The 25,556-nt window shown below is 38.8% G+C and overlaps 2 protein-coding genes across 3 annotated transcripts in view; one reads left to right on the top strand and one right to left on the bottom strand.

Moving 5' to 3' along the window:
* Window positions 1-4,438, top strand: part of FANCL (FA complementation group L) — a 32,008-nt gene extending 27,570 nt beyond the window's left edge. For both annotated transcript variants that reach the window (XM_049799693.1, XM_049799692.1), the window contains exons 9-14: window positions 1,594-1,677; window positions 2,302-2,347; window positions 2,437-2,518; window positions 3,318-3,434; window positions 3,765-3,836; window positions 4,322-4,438. In XM_049799693.1, coding sequence (XP_049655650.1) covers window positions 1,594-1,677; window positions 2,302-2,347; window positions 2,437-2,518; window positions 3,318-3,434; window positions 3,765-3,836; window positions 4,322-4,357 — 437 coding nt within the window. In that variant the 3' untranslated portion in view covers window positions 4,358-4,438. The remainder of the gene's footprint in view (window positions 1-1,593; window positions 1,678-2,301; window positions 2,348-2,436; window positions 2,519-3,317; window positions 3,435-3,764; window positions 3,837-4,321) is intronic.
* The window catches only part of VRK2 (VRK serine/threonine kinase 2), a 46,329-nt gene continuing 24,871 nt past the window's right edge, over window positions 4,099-25,556 (bottom strand). The window contains 8 exon segments of the mRNA XM_049799690.1: window positions 4,099-4,661; window positions 6,886-6,936; window positions 6,939-6,977; window positions 7,710-7,886; window positions 8,227-8,400; window positions 12,460-12,641; window positions 14,461-14,519; window positions 17,075-17,195. Coding sequence (XP_049655647.1) covers window positions 4,419-4,661; window positions 6,886-6,936; window positions 6,939-6,977; window positions 7,710-7,886; window positions 8,227-8,400; window positions 12,460-12,641; window positions 14,461-14,519; window positions 17,075-17,195 — 1,046 coding nt within the window. The 3' untranslated portion in view covers window positions 4,099-4,418.

Genomic DNA, 25,556 nt, shown 5'->3' with positions numbered 1-25,556 from the left:
ATGGTGTCACATAAAATGAAAGTTTCTGCAGGAAAATATTGTGTATTTGTAAATTATGAACATGTAACTGTCAAAAACTGAGGACTTGCATGATAACTTGAGAAAAAATCAGTTATTTGTAAAAAAATCAGCTTCGATGAAGCCCTTGTTCACAAATTCCAGGGGTTTTTTAACAGCTTATTACTTTAGATTGATCCTGTCCTGGAAGAGCGAGAGGAATGTTAAGAGTGCAGTCAAAAGGGAGAAAAGGGGGTTAAAAGAGGCAGGTGGAAAGGACAAAGAAATAAGAGAAGAGAGGAGATGGGAGGCTTACAGTGTTAAAGTACCTTAATTCACATGCTGATTGGCTGGCATCTCAAGGTCTTAATATATATAGGATGAGGAGTCTTGTAATTGTAAAGGAGAAACTTGCCACTGTCAGAGGTTAGAAATGGGGGGCGGGGGCGGAGTGTATCTTTGAAAGAAAAGTTCTAATTTTTAGCTTAAATCCAAAATATCAGTAGCACATTGTAGAAATCTGAGAACATACAATGGACCAAAGTAGACCTACATTGTCCCTGAAACAGGTGGCAAGAATGATTGAAGAAGGAAAGGAGCTAGTGGGGTGCTGAGGCTGCTTCTTCATTGGGGGTGGAGGGAGGGACAGAAAAAGTTCAGCAACTGGCTAAAATGACATGGGTTGGACAACACTTCTTTTGTGTGTGTGCGTGCAGTCAGGGTGGCTTTATCTTGGTTCTGCTGTACTTTGACACAGACCAATGAAAAGGAAAGAAGTGCCTCAAAAAGCACCTCACGTTACATCAGTGGAGGGCAGTACAAGGCTTTGAGCCCCCTGAAGATTGTGATGAACAACAGTTATGACTAAACTTTGATTTCAGTCATTCCTCCCTTCAAGGAGGGCAAGCCTAACGTACCTCTTTATTACAAAAAATGTCAGGTTTCACCTGGTTTTATTTAGATGAGAATTTGCTGTGAGGTTTTTAACCTGGATCCAGAACATTTTTGAGCTGCTTGCCCCTTATGAATAGCAGACCTTAGGAGGATGATGGGCTATCTTGTAAAAGAAAAAGTATTTGCTATTTCAAAAATATGCCATTGTTCACTCAGTCCAGGAGTATGCTGGAACACACACACACACACACACACGACACTTTTACTGCTTAATAGGGTCTTTATGCTTCTCTCTTTGACTGTAAGGGATAATGAGGAATTAATAACAATTACCTCCTTACTACCTTTAAAATTTCACTAAGATTTCAAGTGGATTATGCCATCCAGCTTGAGTTTGATTATTCAGAAACAAGTCTAAGTGTTGGGTTAAGATTAGTCTAAAAGAAATGCAAGACTGGCAGGTTTTTTTAATCAGTTGCTATTTTTAATTACAGTCCATTGAAACTGAAATATTTAATATATACTAATATTTTGTACAGTTTATTTGGATACCTACCAACTTTTTAATCACTTACTGCAATGAAAACCAGCCTGAATTAACCAACTTAAAACTGCTTTTAAAAAAAGGTTAATGTTTCCATTTTCAAATACTTGACTACAAAGAAAAGCTTCCCCTATGACTGACTTGCTTTCTCATTGTAGGGAACAATGTCTCTGTGACCATAGAGGTAGATCCTCGGCATCCAAGCATGCTCCCTGAGTGTTATTTTCTTGGAGCAGATCACGGTAAGGCAGCAGACACACACCGTTTGTTTCTCTTCTAGAATCTGATCTCTGGCAAGCAGATAGTAGCGTAAGCTATGTCAGACTCCTGGGGTAAACGTTACTTAAGCAGAGCCAGGAATTAAGCTGAATACGTGTGTAGGAGAGTGTTACACAGTAGATGCTGGGGTTTTTAACAGCCTAAATCCATAGCATGCTGGTTTGCTCTGTGAGTGACACTTTTTTCCAGTGCTTTCCTAGCACAGTTTGGAGGGAACTCTATCCTCTACAGGTGATTACCTAACTATGTTTATATTTTAATGTAATTTTCTTTAAAAATAAAATTACTACATATGTCCTAATAGTGTTTGGGAATATTTAAGTCTCTTATTCTGTGTCCCACAGCTTTTTACCAACTTTTTAAGGTAACTACGATCATATCTTCAACAGTATGATGTTTTAAATATTAGTGTAATGAATTCCCCAAACTGAAAACTAAGAGCAGTCTTTGACTTGGGTACCTTAAATAATTAAAGAACCCCTGACCTATGCCTTCCCCTTCAGTGCTGAAATATGAGAGGTTAAATTGGGTGGGGGAGCGAAGGGAATCATAAAGATGATGTAATTATTTATGTACATTGTTTGCAGTGGTCAACCCTTTGAGAATTAAGCTGAACAACAATATGCACTTATGGTAAGCATCTTTAATAATATAGGTTTGAAACTGAAATGGTATTTGCCATTCCTAGTGTTGACTTTTCTCACCCTTTCTCCCACCTTCAGGGATCCAGAAATCAGTTTATTGCAAAACTTGAAAGACCTCTTAGAAATTGATTTTCCATCTCGTGCTGTGTTAGAAAAAAGTGTAAGTTGCTTTTTGTTATTCATCAGTCGTTATTTCTGAATAAGTAAAATTTAAATAGTCACTTTATAACTGCCAGCAAAAATAAAGAGACTTCGAAGAGAGGTAATTGGATTAATATATTGTCATAAGGACTTCTGAACTTCAAGCAACAATTGTCAGAGCTTGTTAACCTTTGATTAGAGGTGCAGACTTTCCTGTGGCCTTCATAGCAGTAAGGCGATTAATAACAGGCTTCACTATTAAAAGGGAAAGAGGAAGTTCCAGAGTAGCTAATGAGATGTGGAAAATCCAAACACTCTGTTACGGATGTTGATGACTTAAGTTCTAATTAGGCAGAGCTCCTTAGAGGGACAAGAGGCCGTCCAAATACTGGTGCATTTCAAAAAAACTTGGAATTAATTTTTGACAACGCTGTATTTACTAGCTTCGCTTTCAACTTGTGAAATTTTAAATTAATATCTGACTGAGGTCTTGTGTCTAATGTCCAAACGTAATGACAAATCATTGTGTTTAATAAAAAAGAAACAATGGGGCCCAAGAGTATGAAAGTGCTTGTCAAACTCGATGTAATTCAGTGAGAAGATAAAATAGAACCTACTAAAGTCTTGTACGTCCAGCACCTAATCTCACTCTTTATGCCATAACGGTGTAAACATATACATTGAAGGCAAAATACTTAGTAATTCTAAGTAACAAAAACCGCAAAAGCAAAGACAAATAGATGAACGTGTTTTCTGTGTTACCAGCCCTATTTCTTCCCTTCAGCTGTACTGCAAGCTAAAACATGTTGTGTTTTAAGGATTTTGCTAAGGACTGTGGAATCTGCTATGCCTATCGACTCAATGGCACTACTCCAGATCAAGTGTGTGATGATCCCCGATGCGGACAACCTTTTCACCAGGCTTGCCTCTATGAGGTAAAGTAATTAATGGGACAGACTTGCCCATTAACTGACAGAGTCTAGAAAGTAAGCATTGCCCACTGAAATTTAAGATGAAGCAAAATCCTTTAAGGAGTGCTACAGCATTCACTGTGCTTCCTCTTCTCTCCTAATCCACAATTCATAAATAGGCTCCCTGTGGAAGGGAACCTGCCTCACTTTGTGATTATACAGACTCTGACTTGACACACCCCGTGTCAGGTGTTGATCAACTGAACTCTGTTTGGAAAAAACCCTGGTAATAGATTGTTCTTAAAATTTGATGTGGGACAAATGTGAATTTTAATCCACTTACTTATGTTGCAGTGGCTACAAAGTCTTCCTTCTAGCAGACAGAGTTTTAATGTCATCTTTGGTGAATGTCCATATTGTAATAAGGTAAGGAAATCTCATGAAAATGAGCGATTGAACTAAATTGTTAGGTTGCGTCTTTATGTAAGCTACCACAGACTAAGTCAGTTGTAAAAGAGAGTATGTGGCTACTATATTCCCTTTACACATTGGCATAAAGAGAGGAAAGCTTTAAATTCCCATGCATTTAATGCATCACCATGTAACTAAAGGTTTTCTGAAACAGTATAAAGACAGCTACATACCAGTTATCAACATACTAGTGAGAGTAATTAAATATCACGCCCCATTTTACTCCATGATACTTTTTTAATGTTGCTGTAGTAAAGGTCCACTTTCAAAAAAAAAAAAAAAAAAAAGAATCCCAACATTTTAACATTTGTAACACGAAACAGCCTTGTACAAATAGCTTAATGCATACATAACTATTGAGTGCAGATTTGGAAAGTTTAAGAGAACTTGCCTGTAAAAGAGATGTATTGACAGTATTATTTAAAAAAATCTTTTTCAAGCCACTGACGCTGAAATCTTCAGTGAAGAAACTTTGAGGGAAAAACTGTGTGATGGGCACATGGCTGCACTTACACTGAAGACACTGAAACAGTGACATCAAAGAAAATACAAGGAAAGTAATATTAGTAGCAGAAGTACAAGTATAGCTATACTGTAGTGGTATGTTTCGTCAGTAAATGCAAGCCTAAATATAATGGACATTGAAGGACTAGTGATGTCAGAATCAGTTTCTTGCAGTGATAGCGGATGATCTGTAGTTAAGAGTTGATTGTGTTTCTTTTTGGATTCTGAGAATGTTGCTTGGGGGTCGAATGGTAGTAATTCTCTTGCAGTGTCTTTCTGCAGGAAAAGAAAATAAATACGGTAATAGCAAACTTAATATTGAATAAGCGAGTGTGAATCGGAAAAACAAAGACGCGAAAGACAACATCTAGGTATTTAAATTATCCTAGAGAAAGCAAGACAATTCTTACAAAGTCTTAACTCTGGGATTTGCAGGTATAAGTATATTGTATATTAAGTGTACAACATTAGGTATGATTAAACACCGTCTAAGGAGACATACTCTATTGCTGAGGTCAACAGCTGAAATCCTTCTATATCTTTAACTTGTTTCCAAATAATGTTAATATTTTAAGTCTTTACAGTGGTCCTGCTAATAAAGTTTAGCCTGGAAACCCTAGACATTACTCTGAAGTCTGATTTGCTGTTTTAATTTGTGTAAGTTTTTGGTTTTCCTAGTGAAGCTAAACTTCTCCTGCTTTATCACAGCATAAATATGCGAGTAGTGAGGATTTTGTTCTAGTTGGATAGGGTGGTGGTTGGGGCCTTTTTAGGTCTCCAGAAGCAATGTCATCCTTGGCTTACCTTTTTGATCTCCATTTCTGAAAGGAATCCCCAAACACTATGATTCTGTTTCTCATCTATCCAAGACTTGGCCATATTTTCTATTGTCCCTTAGAAAAATGTCTACCTCTGGTTTCCTTTCCATGATCCTATTTGCAATATGTTATGTTTTACCAATACATCCCACTCAATTTCAACCTTAGCAATGTAGTTTTCTTCATGAAAATTCATAATGTAAATTCTATTTCTCTAATAGAAATTTCCTGCCTTCCTGTTTTATTCCTCTCTCAAATTGGTGACAGACATGTCTATTTCTTTTCTTTTAATTAAATATGGGCTCCAACTGATAGAAAGATACTATTACGTCCAACACAAGGGCAGCTCACAGGTTTTTTCTTCTCTGCTTTTTGTTGTTTCCATGTATTTTCTAGATATTGCCTTGTTCTCTCTTCCCCAGGTTGTCTAGCTGTCCTGTCTCTCATAAGCATCCTACCCTTCTTGTCCTACTCCTCTCGGTCAGGTGTTCCCCTTTCAGCATAGAAATGTTTCTTGGTTTAATTTATACCTACACTTTAACTGCTTTCCAGTAGCATCTTACTAAGCAGACACACTCAATTCGTTCATTGTCCCAGCTACATGATGTTCTTCTGAATGGACTTCCCCAAAAGATAAAAAACCAGGGAGAAAGAGAACTTTCCCTCCAAGTTCTGTATTCAGACAGTTAACTGCATTGTCTGTTAATGGCAACAGGGTGGCCATCCTATCTAAGTGTCTTAACTTAGAGTGAGGTGCCTGCAGTTTACTACTGCAGGCAGTTGCCTACCCAAAGGGTTTGGAATTGCTCTCTGGAGAACGCGCGACAGCCTCTCGCCACTCTAGTTCCTGCATGAACCATTGTTTTTTCCCTGCTTTGTGCCTGAAGAATCCTCCTGAATTTTCATAACCTCAGTACTCTAAAACTTCCTATATAGCTTTCCTTTACCAGCCTCCTAAATTATGTGAAAGAAATTGAGAGGAAGTCTGCAAAATGAAACTAATACAATCTTGCCTTTTTTTCCTTCTCCAGTTTCTCACTTGAATAACTTAAATGTTATCTGACATCTGTTTTAACTCTCCCCTATTATGCATAACATTCAGTGAGTACCACAGAACTATTCTACATCAATGCAGCACTACTAATCATACTGGAGTAGCAGCTTCTCCTTTATAAAGACTAAATCAAAACACAAATATAATCTAAATACTAGACCAGTGATTGGTCCCTTTTCTGCAAGAATGTGCATTTCATTCCTCCCACAAAAAGTTGGGAAGCATGAATCCCCAAGTTACTCTCCAGCGTCAAGATCTGTAATCCATGTTGTGTGCTTACTGTTCAAGTAAACGGGGGATTTTATACTAGCTCTTTTTTTTTTTTCTTATGCCATGTTGGAAACCTAAATGTGGCTCTCTTTTCCATATTGGCTTCTTTCTTAGGACGATGGTAGCTTTTACACAAAATTAGAGGAGGGAGGAGATTTGGGGGAAGAATTTGCTACCTTTTTTTGCCAATATCTTTTAAATGTTACATTTGAGGACTAGGAAGTAGTACTGCAATACCTTCATATTACAAAATCATATTTGTTACTTTGAGTCACTGTTGTGTCAGGACTCGAGAGACTTTTCAGAATCTGTCTACCTTGCTATCAGCCAAAACATCTCCAAAAATTGTTCTGCTCACCACTTTACTGCCTGATGCTCTCAGGTACAGCTGTGCTTTTTCTGCTTCACTCTCCTAGCTTGTACCAGAGTCTCCAGGCAGTGATCAGCAAACTGCTTGAAGCAAAGAATTTTAGATTAATAATAAAGCTATCCTTAAAGTTGCATTTTTGTGCTTATTAGAAATCATCCTCATTTAACAAGTTATTTTTCTATATGAAAGAAACAAACAGGGTAGAATCTCTTTGTTGAAGTATACATAAACCCTATAGAAAAGGAGCACAATATTGATTACTAAGGTGTACTTTATTCTGCATTATTTTTACTAACACTTTTTCATGTACAGTTGAAGAGTGAGACTGAATACATTCATTCAACCCTTTTATGCAGTAAATTACCAATAATATTTGAGATGAGTTAGTTAACTACTAAAATCCTCAGATTCAACAGTCAGAATTTAAGAACTTAATTAAGAGTGCTATGAAGTTTTCCACTACGTAGAAAAGGAAACTACTAAAGTAAGTTTCTACCAAGAAAACAACAGGGTTCACAAACGGAGATTGTTGTTTCCCCAGCACCTTTATCTGTTGGGCAGGCACACTGGCGCAGTACTCAAAGTGCGGTGTTTTACTATCAAACTATAAAAAACCAGGGGTGGTAGTTTGGGAATAGTATGACCAAGCAACTATACACAGACTTTTAGTGTTTGTAGCATATATTTAGTTTAGGATTTGTTTGTGGTCATGTGGTGGGTTTGTGGGTTTTTTTAAACACTTATGTTGAGAAAAGCTGATCTTTCTCTTGCAGGGTGCCATGACTGTTCTAAGGTAACACCAAAAACCTCACCTTTTGTGGGTGTTCAGTCTCCTGAATCATAGTGTAGAATTTAACTAGCTTCTCTTCAGCCTGGAATTGCCGGTGTGTTACCCGAGCATGGGGCCTGCTTAAGCAGTTACATTCTTCCTCTTTCACTGTGTTTTGCTTCTGTTGCACTGGCTTTGGTGAAGGCTTTGGTAAGTGAACCTGTAGATGTACAGACAGTAATTCTGTATGCTGACAAGAATTCAGTAACGTTCAAAATTGTCACAGGTACCATTCCGATACTTGGACCTGTCAGGTTTGAGACAGGTAAGTTTAGTGCCCTCTCTGCACTTATTTCCTGGGCTTACAAGAAACTCTGAGTTTTAGGCTTGGAATAATACAAGGCAGTAAGCGTATGCCAAGTTCTGGAGTATGAGATGTAGCTCCTGGCTTTTTTCAAGCACTTTTTTCCCTTGCCAACCCCAAAAGGTGGACACTGAGCTGACAGAGCAAACAAACTCCCAGGAGATACCATGCATTACTGCGATGCCCAAATCCTCACCTGCTGAGGCTCCGTTTGGTGAAGCATCCTGTTAAACTTGGTTGGCTTTTCTTCATCTTGGAGTCGTTTGCCTGTTACCCCAGTACGGGCTTTGTTTTGACAGACGTATTCTTCACCTTCCATCTTTTTTTGCTTCTGCTGAACTGGCTTTGGCATAGGCTTCGGTAAGCGAACCTGTTGATGTACAGTGAACAATTCTGTATAGTGAAAAAAAGTCAGTATTTCAAAAAGAAAAATGTTCCGTCTTCAGTTCTGAGAACACAGAATGAGAGTAAGCTTTTATCTTTCTCAAAAGAATTGTTTTCAGCATTTTAATTATCAATAAATGTCTTCTTCAAACAGTACGAAGTTAGAGCTGTGCTGTATTTGCGAAGTATGCTATAAAATAAACTTCAGTTATACATTTCAAAACATTCACTAATAGCCTTTATTGGGAATGATGCCAGTAAGTCACTGTTTGTTTCATTAACAAGTAGAGCTGAATGCATTTTGTATCACTGGATTGAGTCAAATGCAAAATTCTCTAAAGTAAGATAATCGCTAAGTCTTCTGAATTGGGTAATCTAATTTAAGAGTTAAGGCTTATATTCTTCTACAGTCTCCTAAAACGTAAATGGGGAATACACAGTGAATAGTTGCAGGAGTTAATGCAAGTTTTTTCCAGTGCTGCTCTAAGCAGTAAGTATCAAATGATGTCTGGTTTTGGCTTTTGTAACTTGGAAGACAAATGTAGCCAAAACACAGGCTGTATGCCACATGCCTTTGGTACTTCTGGCACACTAATAACTCTGTAACTGTAATGTTTGCATATGGTCCTCTATGCAGCAGCTGTATCTGAATATACCAGCTAAAAAAGAAATAATGGGCTGCTTTTTTATTCTGCAAATTAAATACATACAGGAGATAGAAACTGCACAAACTAAATACCGTTGAAAGTGCCAGCAGGCACTTCATATATTGTTTAATCCAAAACACCTCTTAAGAATATAATCTGTATAGTTCTGCTCCGTGAAAATTACTAACTTTAGGAACATAAAGGTGTATCTGTTCTGAACAACTCAAGCTAGTTTCAAACAGTCTACCTCGGGACCTAACGCTATAGGTAGCCCTGAGCAATGGAATTGCACAGGCGAGGCTCTGTGCCACACTAACAGTTATCTGAATGCAGGGGCCCAAGCTGTTTTCTCTGCATCAGGGCACCACACTGCGCCATGCAAGAACTGCTGAGCTTGTTGCCAGCAACCCCTGGTATCTTCACAATGTATACATACTTTAAATGACTACACCAGTTTCAAAACAGGACTTGGAGCACTTGTGAAAATATTTATTTTATGCCTAAAAATTACCATAGTCCACACTAATAAAAATTACAGGTTGGTATTGATGTAATTACTTTTCAATACAAAACCTACAAAATCTAGCAGGTAGTCAGCTGGCCTTACCATACTTCATTTGGGCGTAATGCTGGCACTTTTACTGCAGGTGAAAAAGCTGAAAATATTTAGCCACTGCCAAAAACTGCGGTAAACAAATTTGAGAATTAATGCAATTAATATTTTATCACCTATGTTTGGTGTGCAATTGAAACAAAGAACCAGGATGTAGCCACTGTTAGGCTTTTTATGTGACCTCAAGATTAGACTCATATACTATATAGGGAGCTGCATCTTAAAATTCATGTTCTGTAGCAATTCCTCTTCACAACATCTTCAAGGAGCTGATGTTACAGGATCACCTTATTGGTATTTATGGGTGTTTACTGGTCTTCAGAAGGGAATTAACCCAAATCACCTCTTTCCTGTGTACCAAACTGGTACAGGTAGAATCAGACAGGTCATCTGGAGTCAGATTCTGCTCATAAGCAAAGAAGTGAGGAGACAGTGGATTGTTTGTAGTGGCTCCCACTATTCTTAGGTTGCCTCTTTAATGGGAGAAGTGTTTGGTGAATAAAAGGAGAGGTGGAAAGGGAATGCAGAGATGAAAAGAGTCAGACCTAGGATAACTACAGACAGGGCCGTGAAGAGATGCAGTGGGAAGTGCCTGCCTGTCATCGAACACTTTGTCAGGACTGTAGCACCAAAGTGCACCAGGCCTTGAACATCCTCTGCAGCCAGTAACCACAGATGGAAAAATTGGATTTTCTGAAAACAGCAATAAATTTAGAGAAAGTTCAGTTATCTGCTCTCTCTGCTTGTATTTAAGCACTCCGTAAGTCCTCTGAATAACCCTAAAATTTCCTTTCTGCAGCTGTTCTGCAGAGAATGTTACAGGCAACTTGCTTATGTAAGGCAGCAGAACTGGTCGAAGAAACATACTCGGATAAGAAATAGGTGATCATTGCTGCAGTGCTAGCTATTCTTACTATTCCAAGAAGCAAGACGCTCAACATTAAAAATTTCTCTGAAAAAGTGATGACAGGTGCCAAGATTTAGTAATATGCGGACATACTCTCTCTCTGATCTTGTTCTTGGCCATCAAAACCAATTCCGCGTAGTCCTACAGCACAAGAGTGCTGATAACTGACACTCCTCATTCATGGATTTTTCAGTGGGGTTGTGCACTTGCAAATAGCAAGTGCTACAGCAGCCTTTACAGCCTGGAAGGTCAGGATCACCCTTTATGCCAGCATACTGTCAAGTGTTAGGCCAGGCAATAAGAAGAAAATAGATTTACTATTCAGTATCTGACTCTTAAGAAATCAAAGACTCCTGTGAACCAGAGATCCAACAGGATCAGCTGGAGATCAGTTAACAGCTACCTGATATTTCAATTCAGTTCAGAAAACAGTACAAACTTTAAAAAAAAGCTTCTCAAATTAGTGAGGACAAAGTGGTCACCATCATAGCAAGAGAAATACTGTCACTGAAACAGCTTTTGGTTTTGTTAAAAGAAAAAAAATAATAAAACCAGAAAAGTCAATAAAATTGCCAAAATAAGTATCTGTAATTACCAAGATCAAAACCCAGTGCCTTTTTATTAAACATGAACTTTTGTTCTGCTTTCCATAATACGTAAATACTGCTGACAATTGGTTTGTGAGGCACTTGCTACAATAAAATGTAATTGTATCATGAGAGAAAGGTGACAATCAGGACATCATGAAAAAATTACATATTCTCACTGGTGGTTAATTAGCCATGCAAAACCCCCTCAAACAGATATTCTCTTCTATTAGGAATGATTACTATGCAGGCCTACAGATGTCAATACCACAGTCATTCAAATACTTCTTTCCCTACTAATTGAAGGTTGTAAAGCTCTGGTGCCAAGGTTTTGCTTCCAAAGAGCTAATTTATGACTAGAAGGATATTTTATGTCTTCAGTTGCAGCAGCTACAAAACTCAGCAAATCAGAACCATCTGTGCACTGATACTTGAATCACCATTCATCTAGCAGCCTATCAGTCACATTAGTTTGCATCCTGCATTCTTGGCTCACGTACACTTGTGATGGTCCAAAGTTCACCAGAAATATTAAAAATGAATGGTACCCTGACCCTGCCTTATTGCACACGCATCAGAGACAGAAACGGGGCTTTTGCATACGGGGAGTTTCAAGGCAGAGGTATGATGGGACTGACATTTCACAGCAAGTCCAGTAAGACTGCTAATTACCTCAATCTCCACTTATTAAAACATGGTTTTATTAACTGTACAATTTCAGACTTAAAAGTACAAAAGGAAAATATAACACGATAGCTATCAGTTTTAAAATTCCATGTTAGTCCATCACATAGCACTGCATACCAATAACACAGTTAAACCCCAGAATAATACCTCCTCCACATTAGGGGCTGCAGGAGTTTAAAGGCAAACGACAAAGAACAGTTTGAAAGCAAGAAAATGAATTAAATGCTTTCACTAATAAAGGTAACTTTGCTTTTAATCTGGAGCGAAGGAAAAACCTGGCATTCAGGCTTGTCTTCAAGATGTTAGTGAACAAAGTCCTTTACTTCCCCATTATCCTGAAAGTAAATCATTCTCCACAGAGCTACTGCTTTGAAGTGAAAGGCTGTAGGTCAAAAGGACTCATGACAGTTCTTCCTCCTTAAGGGTTGACATCCCACTTTTTAGCAAAGCCAGGGGAAACAGGAAGTAACAAACATGGTGTATTTAAGGCAAAAGAACTGCTGTGTCAGTCTCATTTTGAGACCTTAAACCATTTCCTCTTCTACAAAAGAAAAAGCAACAATCAAGCAGATGTCAGAAATAATCCCAGAACTGTCTTTCTTACTTTTGACACTTTAGCAGCAGAGTGAGTTCGTGTGCAGGCTGCAGCGGAAAATTCCAGAGGGCCATCGTAGCGACTTCCACTTGACTCTAGTCCATCCAGCAGGATTTTCTTGAGCACCTGATACTTTGGCTTCTCATCATAAGCTAAGCCATAAATACATGCCAAAAACTTGGATATTTCACCTGTAAAGCATATTTTAATGTAAATTTCACTTGCTGTAGACCTAGAACTTCAGAAAGAATTTAATTCCAAAATGGATGCCAATCCTACACTGCCAAACAAGATGACACCATTTCAGCTGAAGACACACTCAAAACACAGAACTGACACTATCTTGTCTTTTTGAGATGAGAAAAGGAAAAGATAGACTTGGATAAACAAGCTAACCCTTAAGTGCTATATCTTCTTATGCGCATGCACTAATTCATATAGTACCGAAAGCTATCCAAGTATAAAAATTAGTCAAAATAATTTACCGACAAATATTGACAGTTCTGTATAAAAGTATTTTATATTTGATAGATCATTATACCCCTCTAAATATTAACTACTCTCAACAACACTATTTTAATCTGCATAGATATTACACTTTGAATGCTTTGGAAAAAAGCTACTTTTTTTTTATATATATACTTCTACTACTTGGACACATTGTTTTTGAGATTACATCCTAGAGCAGTCTAACAGCAGCATTATTTTGCTGTCGTTATCAAGCAGTTCTAGAAACAGGGAAACCACTGAATGGGCAGAAATAATGCTATTAGGAAAAACATGAGGGGGGGGGGGGGGGGTGGATCAAACTTTTCTTTCAGTTGAAGACCCAAGTGTATCCTAAAACTGGAGTACTACACCAGATATTAGCATCTGATAAAATCCCAGAAGTAAAGATTTATTAAATATGTATACACATCATGAATATATTTTATGTAATACATGATGCATTCCAATAATTCCAATACAGAAATGCTATGAAAATAAGTCAATAAATCAAAATAGATACTGTCCTGTGAAGAAAATTTGGTGTTTTCCCTGAGATACTTTTGTATTTCAGTGAAGGAAGAAACATATGATAAGATAAACTGTCCATTCACTTGCTTTTTCAAATTCTGAATACTAAGCAATAAACCTTTTGTAGACAGTTGCTTACTATTTCCATACTAAGAGCTACTTCTAAGATAGTCCCTGCCTCCTAACACCTTGGATTACGTATGGCTAAGATCCCTCATGTCACAGTATGGCATACATCACAGATGAGACTGATTAAGATTTTTATGCTACCACACACTGGGGATGAAAATTTAGCCCCCAACATCCATTTCATCTGCTTCATACTTGTTTATGGGATAATGCAGGAAAGTAGCAGAAAAAGAGTTCCTGCAATAAAAGTATTAAGCATCCCAAGTATCCTGTATCAGTAATCAACAAGAGTCATTTATTGCAGAGTGACCAGCATTCAACAGCATCCGGAAGTTACCTTCTTCCTCTGCAGTAAACAAGCCTTTGAGCTAAAAATGCTTAAAATATAATAAGCTTGTACATGAAGGGCCTGATCCAGTTCCACTGAAGTAAGGAATATTAGTTCAATTAAACTGCAACCTGAATTAACGAGTGTGACATAATCTAACAATGAGTATTATGTAACTACTGCGTTATCAGCTAAACACAGATACTGCAGGCTGAATTCTTCTGTTGGATAGGTATGTGTAAGAGTGGTTCATGCAGGCTTGATTTCAAGGGCTTGATTCAAGGATGACTTCTGCTTGCACACTACAGTTTGCCCTAAGACCAGAGCCCAGTAATACTGCAGGGACTCAGGCCTGGTGAAGGCACCTGCCTTAAGGTGCAAAACTTAGCAATTGCATTTAAGATTTTAAACTGAATGCTTTGTTAAATTTGTGTTACTTTCACTTATCTTCTGCTTCCCCCAAATAGAGCAAGACATTAAAGTCCTTTTTGTAACAGTCTAAAGAACTATATGGTACATAGTGCAAGTACACTTACTACAGCTGCTTCCAGAAGAATCCCATTCCATCACTGAATCTGGGAGCTCATCCATAAGCCTGAAACAACATGAGAGTGCAACAATTTAATGTGGTTTTGGAGCAGGTGATTCTTCATTTGGGATTTCGGAAGACAGCAAGTCTCAATTCCAAAGGGAGTGGACCTCCGGGATAGCTAATGATTCACAGTACTGCTTTTAAAACAAAATCTCCTCTTACCAGCTATATTTTTAACTCTTTGGAGACTGCTGATTTCACCAAGACCAGGCTTACAGCTAAGACTGCACTTTAACATTAAGTTTTTCTTTGCAGATGTTTTAAGCTTTCTAGAAAAGAAAAACCCTTTGAGCTGAAATGGCTTGTTCTGATTTCAGCTTAATGATTAATACTTGTATTTTGGAATTTAAGAAGCAGTTCTGGTCTGCCTACTAGTCATTTAGCATCAGGTTCTTTCTGCCACATAGCTCACAGGCAGCTGGGTGATGGCTGTCAAAATTACAAGCAGGCACGGCAGGGACAAAAGGGGAGAGGGAGGTTAAACGACCTTAAGTCCCATGCACTTCATAAACTGAAGGGCAGGGTCGCAGATGTACTTTCTATCTATCCAGAAACAGAAATAGCAAAGGACACTGGAGCTTAGAATCAATCATACCCTAAAAACAGATGAAGTATCACCAGCTCATCTTTGTGCAGACATGAACCAGGATGATATCCTAGCACCTGTAGGAACCTGCAGCTGCACAAGCCCCCTTGCCCTGAGTAAGTGAAATCTGTTAGTTCAGTCTAGCTGGTAATACTGTTAAAGGATTCCTTTTGTTTGTTTAAAGAAGCTCCACCAATAAGTAATGGGGTGGGTTCTCAAATGCATAAAGTTGGGGTACATAAGCTAATACTTTCAATTCAGTAATCTGTTGTTTAGTATCAGAAATAGGGGTTTCAATTTGGGGGAAATGAAAAATTTCAACATAAACATTTTCCTGTAACCTAGCTTAAATTCCAATTCAAATGGAGCCTCTCCTCCAATTATGGAATGGCACTAACATTTCTAAATTCAAATATACCAGCAGTCCTTAAATATCCCCTTACCAATGCTGAAAGCTTTGGCACAGTTGCCTCATTGTCCCAGTGTTACTGGGAGGAAAGACTAAGACCTCGTAATGAAAGGGTGAGAGGATGAGACAATTCGTCAACAACAGAGTTGGAGGTGCTGCTCGGGCTCCTGCCTTTCAACTGCACCCCACCTTCCAGGCCCAGCCCCTTCTTCCTCAGCATCACACAGACCCTGCAGCAAAGGACTGGCACGCTTAGCAGTGATTCAACTGTGCTGCTTAATGTACTAACTAACCTGTAGGCAACTGGATACACACATATAGCCAGATGTCTATTTCTGGCCTTTGAAAACAGCATAGGCACTGAAAATTAAGATAAATAAAAGGGGATTACCTGCCCAAGTTACCTAATACCAAGAACATAATTCATTAGACTAACTGGATATTTCTGATAAATAGAATCCATATCATTTTCTGTGTATTTCCTCAAAGCACCTGTTTGCTTGGCATCCTGAAAATGCTAGCAATCTAAGGGTTAACTGCAAGGGAAGAATTAGTGAAGCAGCTTGATTGATTAAATTGATTTAACATTGAATTGTATAAGTGTTACCTTGCAGGGGGTTGTGTAATGATCAGAACTTCTAAAGGAGAAATATTAAACGTAACATACGATGTCAACATTTACAGATGCAATCTGTATTATCCACAGTCTGCAGGCTAACCTTTTTCTCTGTTGAGAGCCAATGCCACACTGAATTTGCAGATTGATTTCTGTGGATCAGCTATCCCTATTGTGTACCTCTGTTGTGACTTGCCCTACTTAAAAGTTTGCTGCCTTCTCCAATTGTGATGTTACATTTATGGGTAACTACTTTTCTGTAGTCTTCTACAGCCTTCACTGTACCACATGCAATTAACTCTCTCAAGTCCCAACCGTGAAAGCAGAGAAAGAAAACACTAATGCACTTGGTTCCTTTAGTAAGCTCTAAATGAGTCATGCTGGGAAAAAGGAAAGATTTTAATCAAGTTCCTTAGTATTTTGGTATTTAATTGTTTTTAGTGGCAGTAGGCTTATATAACATTAAAAACCTACATAAAGACATCTGAAAAACAGTATCATATAGAAAGTTAAATAAATTGAATGCACGTGTGGAAAAACTTCCAAGAGATGTTTGTATTATACTCTCTAAAAAGCACCCATGAAGTTTAATGGAAACACACAACAACCTTCTGTACATGCAATCAGGCCTGCACTAATTCACGAATGTTTTCTTTAAAAAGGAGTATTAAAAAAATACACAGCAGACAAAATGACTGTGTACTGTGCATTTGAATTTATCATCTCGGTGCAGCAGTACACACATAAACATGTGGAAGAGGGTATCCATGCACATAGAATCCACATTTTTAACTGCTGCTTTCTTAAGGAAAATTGTTTTAGCTTTCTCATAATGTGTTACTCTACTGCATGTAAAGCTGTCTTTTTCAGACCTGTTTGGTTAAGTGATGAGGGCATTGCAGGGTTCTAGGGTGGTATGCACGTGTATATGTGTGTTTTATTTTTACTTTGTTTTCGCAGTCTGGACAGCTAGAGGGTCCTTCAGGTTCTGTTCCCAGGGTAGCTTCCCACATAACCATTGCAGCATGCAGTAGCCAAGGATTTCAAGGTCACCTCTTCTGGATGGGGCTAAAACGTGGGGATGGAGGGGGGAAGAGGAAAAAAAAAAAAAAAAAAAAAGATGAAGAATAAGAACCTCTTCTTAGGAAATAGAAAAGACTTTGATTGAACTAGTGTTGATGAAATATGAAAAAGCCAAATGGGCAAAGTGTTTTGTTTATTCAGCTGTATTAGACCTAAAACGCCCCGGCATTTGGCCACAGTCCACAGACAGGCAGTGACTTGTTACTGTTGAAGTAAGGGTCAGTTTCCTCACCTCCTCCAACTTCATCCTTCCTCAGTCTGGCCTGTCACATGGACTTGATCCCCATGGCCTCTGACATGATCCAGACAGCCCATAACTGAGTACCAACACTTTCTCAAAGAGCCAAGCAGTAAAACAAAGAAATAAATGTCTGCTGCTAAATTGCTAACACATGTTCCAGGAAGTCCATGGGGTCCACATTGGTCATGCAGGGACCCTGTGAGTGCAGACTAAACACTGATGGCCTTTCCTGTTCTCCTACAGAGCTATTTGAACTTGGAAGATATGACAAAACTGCCATCTAGTGTACATTTACACACCAAGGTTGTCTGCTTACAAGTACTGTGAACTGTTTGTTTAGAGAGTTGTAGCATAGGCTAAAATATACTTGGTGTTTAGCAAGTCCTGTGTAAACTTACCACTATTGCTTCCAAAAAGGAAGTTATTTCAGGAACATCTTATTCTCACTCTGCACACCCCAGACACACTAACTACAGAATACAAATACAGTACATATAATTCAATCACAAATTAACCCCATCTCCAACCATCTTCTACGCAGAAAAATGGGTAACTGAAGTTAATCTATAGATTTTTTCCAAGAGGCGGGGGGGGTGGGGGGGGAAGTGCAATACTAATAGAATTGCTATTGCTTGCTGCTATTCAGAGGAAACCAAACTTGAAAAAAAACTGAACAAGCAGGATTGCTGTAATATTTCTTCGTACACATTTGACTTGCAGCCTATAGTTTGCAAGTTGAAACCACATGGAAGCTGCAAAACCAGAAACTGTTAATTGTGATTGAAGACAGACAGGTGTAGAAGTTAAATTTATGCTTTTCCAAAATGAATTTGCACTTTCCAGAAAGGAAAGAAGATTTCAGATTTGTTTGGTACTTTTTGTTTAGCCTAAAGCCTAGTAGTTGAGCACTGTGCTGTTAATCCAGCTGTAAACAGATACCATATTTTATGGGCCTTCATTAAATAAATTCTAGAAAGTCACTCAGCAAACTTATTTTTTAATTTAAAGAGTCATCTGCTAAAAGCTACAGTGCCAACACATCATAACTGTTTCTTGTTATCATACACACTTTATTGTAAAAGCAGAAGATTAGTTCTTATACATTCTCTATCTTAACTGCTATTAGACTATGGGATTATTAAAGGCCCTTCTATCTAACAGAATGCTACACTATCCCTTGGGTGTCATTTATTTTCTGCACTAGATTCAGCAACATCCTAATGCAAGACTTGGCTCTCATATTAAAATAAAAACACAATCTCTACCACTTGCTGTTCTGTAGTGATTTCTTCAGCCATAAATCTCCTGTTAACTGTGGAACAATTCCATTCATACACATGTGTTCACAACTCCTTTTTCCATTATGGCAATTCCAGATTATAACCATATAAGCCAGCATTTTTGATTGCAGATCCTCTAATTTTCACACAATGCTCTTCTGGCACCTGCTCGTGTAAGATGAGCTACAGAAAGTAGCCTTTGGAGAAAAACTGTCAAAGTTACAATAGACCACTTTTTTCCACTGAGGGACTAATTGATATGAATCTGTAAATAATGCTAAGTCAATTAGATTTCAGAAGCTAACCTAAGATAACTTGTTTTCTGACAAAGCAGTCCCCAGAGAGTAAAGTTTACTTCACAGTTAACAGTTTGGCCATGACTAATTACCTTCTTGTTCACATGCCAATCTTGAGCCATTTTCTGACTAACACCAGGGCAAAACCATCACAAATAGGGAGATGTGTGCAAGTAAGACTTTACTAGTACCTTCCTAAAGCCACAGTAGTCAGCTAGGGAAAAAAAAAAAAAGGTATGTGTAACTAAGCCATACATCACTAAAAAATAAAAGGGGAAATGTTTTACAGAGAGATGGTAAACTCCCTTATCACTTTATCTCCCAGGTCACTGCAAATGTTACTACATAAAGATATTTACATGTGTTTTTTCATAGAACCACGTGAAAACGTCAATGTTTGATTATTTGATTGTACTATCTTATTCTTTCTCTCTGCTCCTTTGTCAGCTTGGTATTAGAGATGCTAACTTCCACAACTTTTTAAATCATTTAGATCTTTATAAAACAGTATTCACTAACTAATCTTTAATGAATTAATATGATCTATGAACAATGGAATAATTAGGGTTTCACCCCAAATAAAGCACTAATACGTAAGTTTCAACTATATGTATACTTGCAAAAATAAATCTGCTAATATAACTGGAGATTCCAAGAATTCTTGCTAAACATCAACTGACAGAAGTCAATCTGCCTTCATTTTAAATCCGATAGCCATGCAAAAATAAAATAATTCTGCTTGATAACTGTGACAAGAGTATACATTCAAAATAGTACTCATTTAAATCAAATTCTCTTAGTTCTCTGTAGACTAAAGACTTGTTGGGGTTTTTTTCCTTTCTTTTTAATAGATATTGATTTCTGCTTTTCCATTAACCAGGATTTTTTTAATTATTAGTTTAGTCTCATATGAAATACTATTTAACGGAAACATATTGGTGATATTTTATTTCACAGTATTTTTATAGTTTAATTTTTTAATTTGAAGATTTAACGCCTGATTCTGTCCTCACTCCTGCCAAAATAAATGAGGAACAACTCCACTGAAGTTAATGAATTAACAACCATGTCAATGAAATCAGAGTCAGGCCATAACAAGTTTAATGTACACCACAAACATATACTCAAACATGCAGGCACAGGGTTCAATGATAACTCAGAACAACGTAACTGAAGCAATTCACCCTGAGAAGAAAATGTATTATGTATCTCTGTATACTGGATTAGGGCAGCTACCTGAGCCCTAATTTATATTCAGATTACTATTTCAAACTAGGTCATAAATGTTATCACACTGGCCACAATATGCTTTCAAAACTACACTGCTCCCAAGAACTCATCTGAAACCCACATAAAAATGGGAGTTTTCCTCTATGGCCCTTATTAAGCTAACTTTCTCAAGCCTTTTGTAAGGATCTAGGAGGCTAACGAGTGACAGATGAAATGTTCTTCTATTATATTTAATTAGCACTGTTACATTATAATTTCACCATTAGCATTTCTTTAGATTGGAAGGTTTTCATAAAAAGGATCATTTTAGTTGCTCATATTGCATCTGCATGCAGTGGAACCTCCAATTCTCACTGGCATTACAGCATACAAATTCATGTTAATTCACAAACAAATATAACTCTCAGCCATTAATCCAAAAGGCCATAAAGGAAAGGAGTGTTAACATGACCACAGAGAAATATAATTATGTTAAAAATGTATCATCACAATGTTTTAATAAATGAACTAAAAGTGATATAACTTCTTAACTCAAGGTTGAGATGATAAAAAAACAGACAAATACAAGACTTGTCAAAAATCTGCCTACGTTAGGGGCAGGAGAAAGGAAAAGACAAAAAAAAAGCTAATAATGAAGTATTGCTTCCCCCAGGTACTGGTCAGTCTGAGGAGTTCACTGCAGCAGGACAGTGACTAACTGGATAGAGTAGGTGGCTACAGAGAAAAGGTTAGATAAATATAGTTAAATTAATGATAAATTTTAACGCTTGGAGGCCATTCCATACAGAGTTATCCAGTCTCAGGTAGGGCAACTGCCAGCAGGGGCCAGGAACAATCTTTCCTCCTCTCATGCACAGTTCTGCACCATTAGCTTGGCATGTTGCTGAAGTACTCACTGACAATAACCGCCACCACAGAATGCTGGAAAGAAAAATCCAGTGCAAACATGGTGTCGCCACGACAGGACTACAACTCTTCCAGAGAACTCAGTCTGGGACATAGCAATGAGTGACTTTTCCTGCGCCAGCTATGGTCTCTCTCCTCAACTCAGATCCTACAGCTATACACTCAACTGGTCATATGGCTGATCAGCACAAAACATACTGCAGAGCTGGCAGGAGTTCCTGCAGTTGTTCACAGGGAGGATACAACCGCAACTCCCCAGCACTGACCTCGCCTTGGGCAGTCACAGAGGTGCCATGCTGACAATCTCAGCCTCACAGTCCTGAAGGCTCACGTCCTCTCAAAAGCAGCCTTGAACCTGGAGATCAGCCCGCACATCAGCACTGTCGGTCACGGGATGCAGTCCCAACACAGTAGTTGAACAACTCACTTCAAGACCCACAAAAGCAGGAACACCACTGCCGCTGTCCTGCCATGGCCAAGCTCATGAGCACACTGTGAGCCAGCAGGTCCTGCAGGCCTGAAGTTCCCAAACTGTGATCCTCAAACCTCTTCAAAATAGCAGAGCCAGCCCGGACAATCACAACAGCCTAATGTGCAGACATGTGCACAGCAACCTCCAAACAAGCAGTTAACACATATCCACTGACCAGCAAGACCTTACTGCAGGGCCTCCTCATTTTCACATTTGCTCTGCTGCACCCGTAATAGAAGAGTGTACCCAGCAGCAAAATTCTCCTCTAAACATGGACAGAGAGTGAATAATCATCAGGACTGGTGGAATGGGATGTGCTGAAAGGAAGAAGGCTGGGGTCCTTATTCGATGGGGAGAAGTTTATGTAGTGGGAAGGCTGGAAGATGCAAGGGAACTTCACCATGAGATCTGGGTGGGAGATAAAATGGTGGTGGCAAGAGGTGCAGGTACCTGGTCGGAGGTAAAAGGTTCCAAGCCTGTAGTAAGGAGAACGTGTGGCAGGAGAGTAGGGACAAGAAGTTTTACTCTTCTTTCACATCTGTGTGGCAGAAAAAAAAAAATATAAAAATATCATAAAGGTAAGGGGCTGGCAAGCAGCTGTGAGACTCACTAATTTTTTTGAATTCCTGGTGTAGAGAATGAGAGCCAAAATTAAACAGCCAATTCCCAGCCACACTCATCAGTTGTGCTAGAAAGTTGTGATGCTCATCATATTATTTTTGCTGCTTCTGGACATTGTTGGCAGGACAGAATAAGCTTACAGAGGTGGTTATAGGAACCTATGCAATCTTCTCCTTGCTAAAGCCCGTTTCTTCTTTCGCTTACAACAACTTCCTGCTCCCTCTTCTGCTGGGCACACATCTCTAATCCAACACTCAGAAACTAAAGCATCTTTTTATTTATTTCAAACTGCAAAGTTCCACCCATTTTTCACCAGATCAGTTATATTTGCCTTTTATTTTTAGGATTTAGAATTTGTCCTGCACACAGTCTTTGGGAAACACATACCAAACTGCAGCAAATCAATAATTCATTTGACCGACAAAAAAATCCAGCAGGCTCCCTCTGAATCCTAACTACACATGGACAGATGCCAAATAAACCTCTTGATCCAGAGCCATTTAGAGCTCTGTTCTCTGGAAACCATGTGGGCTCAGAAAGAATATGTTTCCAGGCATAGGTGTTTATATTCTTGCACATCCTTCCTCACAAAATGAACCCTGCATATATTCTAGTCGACCCCTGCATGTAAAAGAATAGGAAAAATGGACCAGCATTGAGCTATGTTTTTAATATCAAACAGCAACAGTTCTGTCAGACCAGCAGGGAAAGTAAGAACAAGAACTGCAGAGCTTTCCCTACAATCAGCCCAATGCCTGCATTGCCCTGTACAAACACAGAGTACAGGCATTCAGATGGACCTCAAGGAGTGCATGTTGCAATAACCCAATGTGAGGGGCACAAAGAACTGGCTAAAATATGGCATCAAACATAGCTGCAACTGCCTTCCCCAACACAGAAGATGAAAATAAATAAACACACTTTTGTTCAATGAAACCAGCTCAGACAATACTTATTCACCAGCTACAAAAAAGCGACAACCAGTGGGCCTAATTGAGGCAAATGTCATCAGACATTCTACTTATCCTTAAGCTTGTCAAAAGTCACTACTAGTCTCTTAAGCAGCTTTTACTATTCCAGATGTAGATAGAAGTTCTGCAAGGATTTCGGTAGGCCCTCTACCCAATGCGAGAGGTGGCAAACCTGCTAATACTTGCTGTGAAATGTTAAAAGGAAGAGAGTCATCTTGAAATCTCTGGCAAACACAAATATATGCTGGAGGGAATTCAACATAGACAGTTCATACTCTTATGTTCATCAATGATAGCAAATTAAAACTGGTCTTACACACTCAATGCACAGGACCAGAGTATTTAAAAAAACTCAATATGTTAAGCGCAGTATATCTCCAGAGAAATTAGGTATTGACTGCATGCCTCAGTGAGTAGAAAATCTACAAAAATCCATAGGAGGCATTGATCCAAATATTACTTTTTAACACTAACTATGTAACAATTTTTTAAATGTACACTGGGTGCAGATATAATTCTCTTTAATTATCAATCAACAAACAAAAATGTAGTACTGTTTATACAGTATGGTCTTTAAAAATGAATACAATGAATACACTCCAATACTACTCTAAAACTAACAATGCAGTTGTGCCACATGAAATCTGCATTAAAAAAAAAAAGTTTTAAATTTAAAAAACCCACATGCTGGTTGCAATAAGATCCAGCCACCAAATACAGGAATGCTGACGGTGTGGGTCAGATCTTGTGGCAAAGTCCAACTTGGGCCCTGACTTGGTTCAAAGTGAACTCTAGACATAGATAGGGGATGTAACTGAGGTTGCGACAAATATTTGCAAACACCTGCCAAGTCTGGAAGTCCCCAAGCACTGCTGTAGCACAGAAGAGCCAGTTTGTGGGGCCCACACACACTGGGCAGAGCAGAGGTGAGCCACGCAAAACTAAAGACAAAACCAGCATGGAGAGCTGGGACACGAGGCAGGGCAGCTGCTCCTAGCCTTTCCCGGCTCAGGGGGAATTCTTCTTCAGTTCCAGCACAAAGTCAAAGCCATCAGTACCATCAGTGTACACCAGCATGCACTAAAGTAACTTGTTTGAAGGCAGCAATTCGCCACCAGCTGCCACAGGAACAGCACATCTGACTCGGCCCTTACCAGAGGCTGCCAGAAGAATACGGACTAATTCTACCACCCAAAAGTGTTACCATGCGGTGGCCACTGGTAGGAAACTTTCTGGATCTCAGTGCACTGCCTAACCTCTACATGAGGTTGAGCTGATTAACTGTACAGAGAGCCTGGGGAATAAACAGGCATGCAGCTGAGCTAAACTCTCAGTTCAACTAGGGAAACACCAGTGTTGATTTAAATTAGTGGGAAGTAGTTACATTTCACTGGTGTTATGCAAGGAGGTTATCAGCTTCAAGCATTGCCAAGAGGCACTTTTGAAAGCAACAAATTCATAATTTTGTTTTAAGTTTCAGCATGTACCTCAAATTGGTGTATATATTCAGGTTGCTACTTTATGAGCAAGTCAAAATGTTCTCATTTGTCTAGCCCAGTGCAGCAACTGGTACTATTCAAGGTTTTTGAGGTTTGAGATATTTATGTCGCTAAGTACATTCAGGAAACGCCCTCTGGAAAGGAACTCATTTATATAAAATAACATTTGAAAATTAGAACTATATTCCATGTGCATTGAAATAAAAAAATACTCCACTCTGAAAAACCAGGTAATACTAGAATGAAGGCTATCTATGCAGCTTCAATTTGCCATCAGCAAAGCAGTCTTTAAACACCTTTCAGAAGAGCACCCCACCTCACTTGGCACATCAGACTGTGCTGAGACTCAATCACAAGTCGGGAGTACAGGAGACTGTTGAGCAAAGCAGCCCTTTGCCCCAGCTGCTGGAAGTCCTTTAGTATACTGAAACATATCCGCAACTCTAAACCTCACAACAAGAGACGAGATGATGGAAACCAGTCGCTGTGTTCTGTCATCCGGACCTGTGCAATCTCTGACAGAAGTCACTACAGATGCATATTTTCCCTGGGATGTTGAGAGACCTGCTGCAAATGGGAACTCTGGTAATTTGACCTTAATGGGTTCAGGCTGTTACAAGGTCAGAGCTGAGGCATTCAATGGGAATAGTTTGGATTCTCTGCAACATACCAGATACCACATCATGTTCTGCAGGCTTTTCCAGCAGGAGCATCAGAAAAATCTGTAGATTTTCTGTTTGCAGCTATTAACAAGCAAAAAATTTTCAAGTGTAAGATGGGGTAAGCTTCCTCAAGCTATCTTTCTGAATATTTTCTTTTCTGGAGTCCTC

The sequence above is a fragment of the Accipiter gentilis genome, chromosome 5 (genome assembly GCF_929443795.1).
Source record: "Accipiter gentilis chromosome 5, bAccGen1.1, whole genome shotgun sequence".
Lineage (NCBI taxonomy): Eukaryota > Metazoa > Chordata > Aves > Accipitriformes > Accipitridae > Astur > Astur gentilis.
The sequence above is the reverse complement of the archived record's forward strand: the minus strand, read 5'-3'. Positions and strand labels throughout refer to the sequence as shown.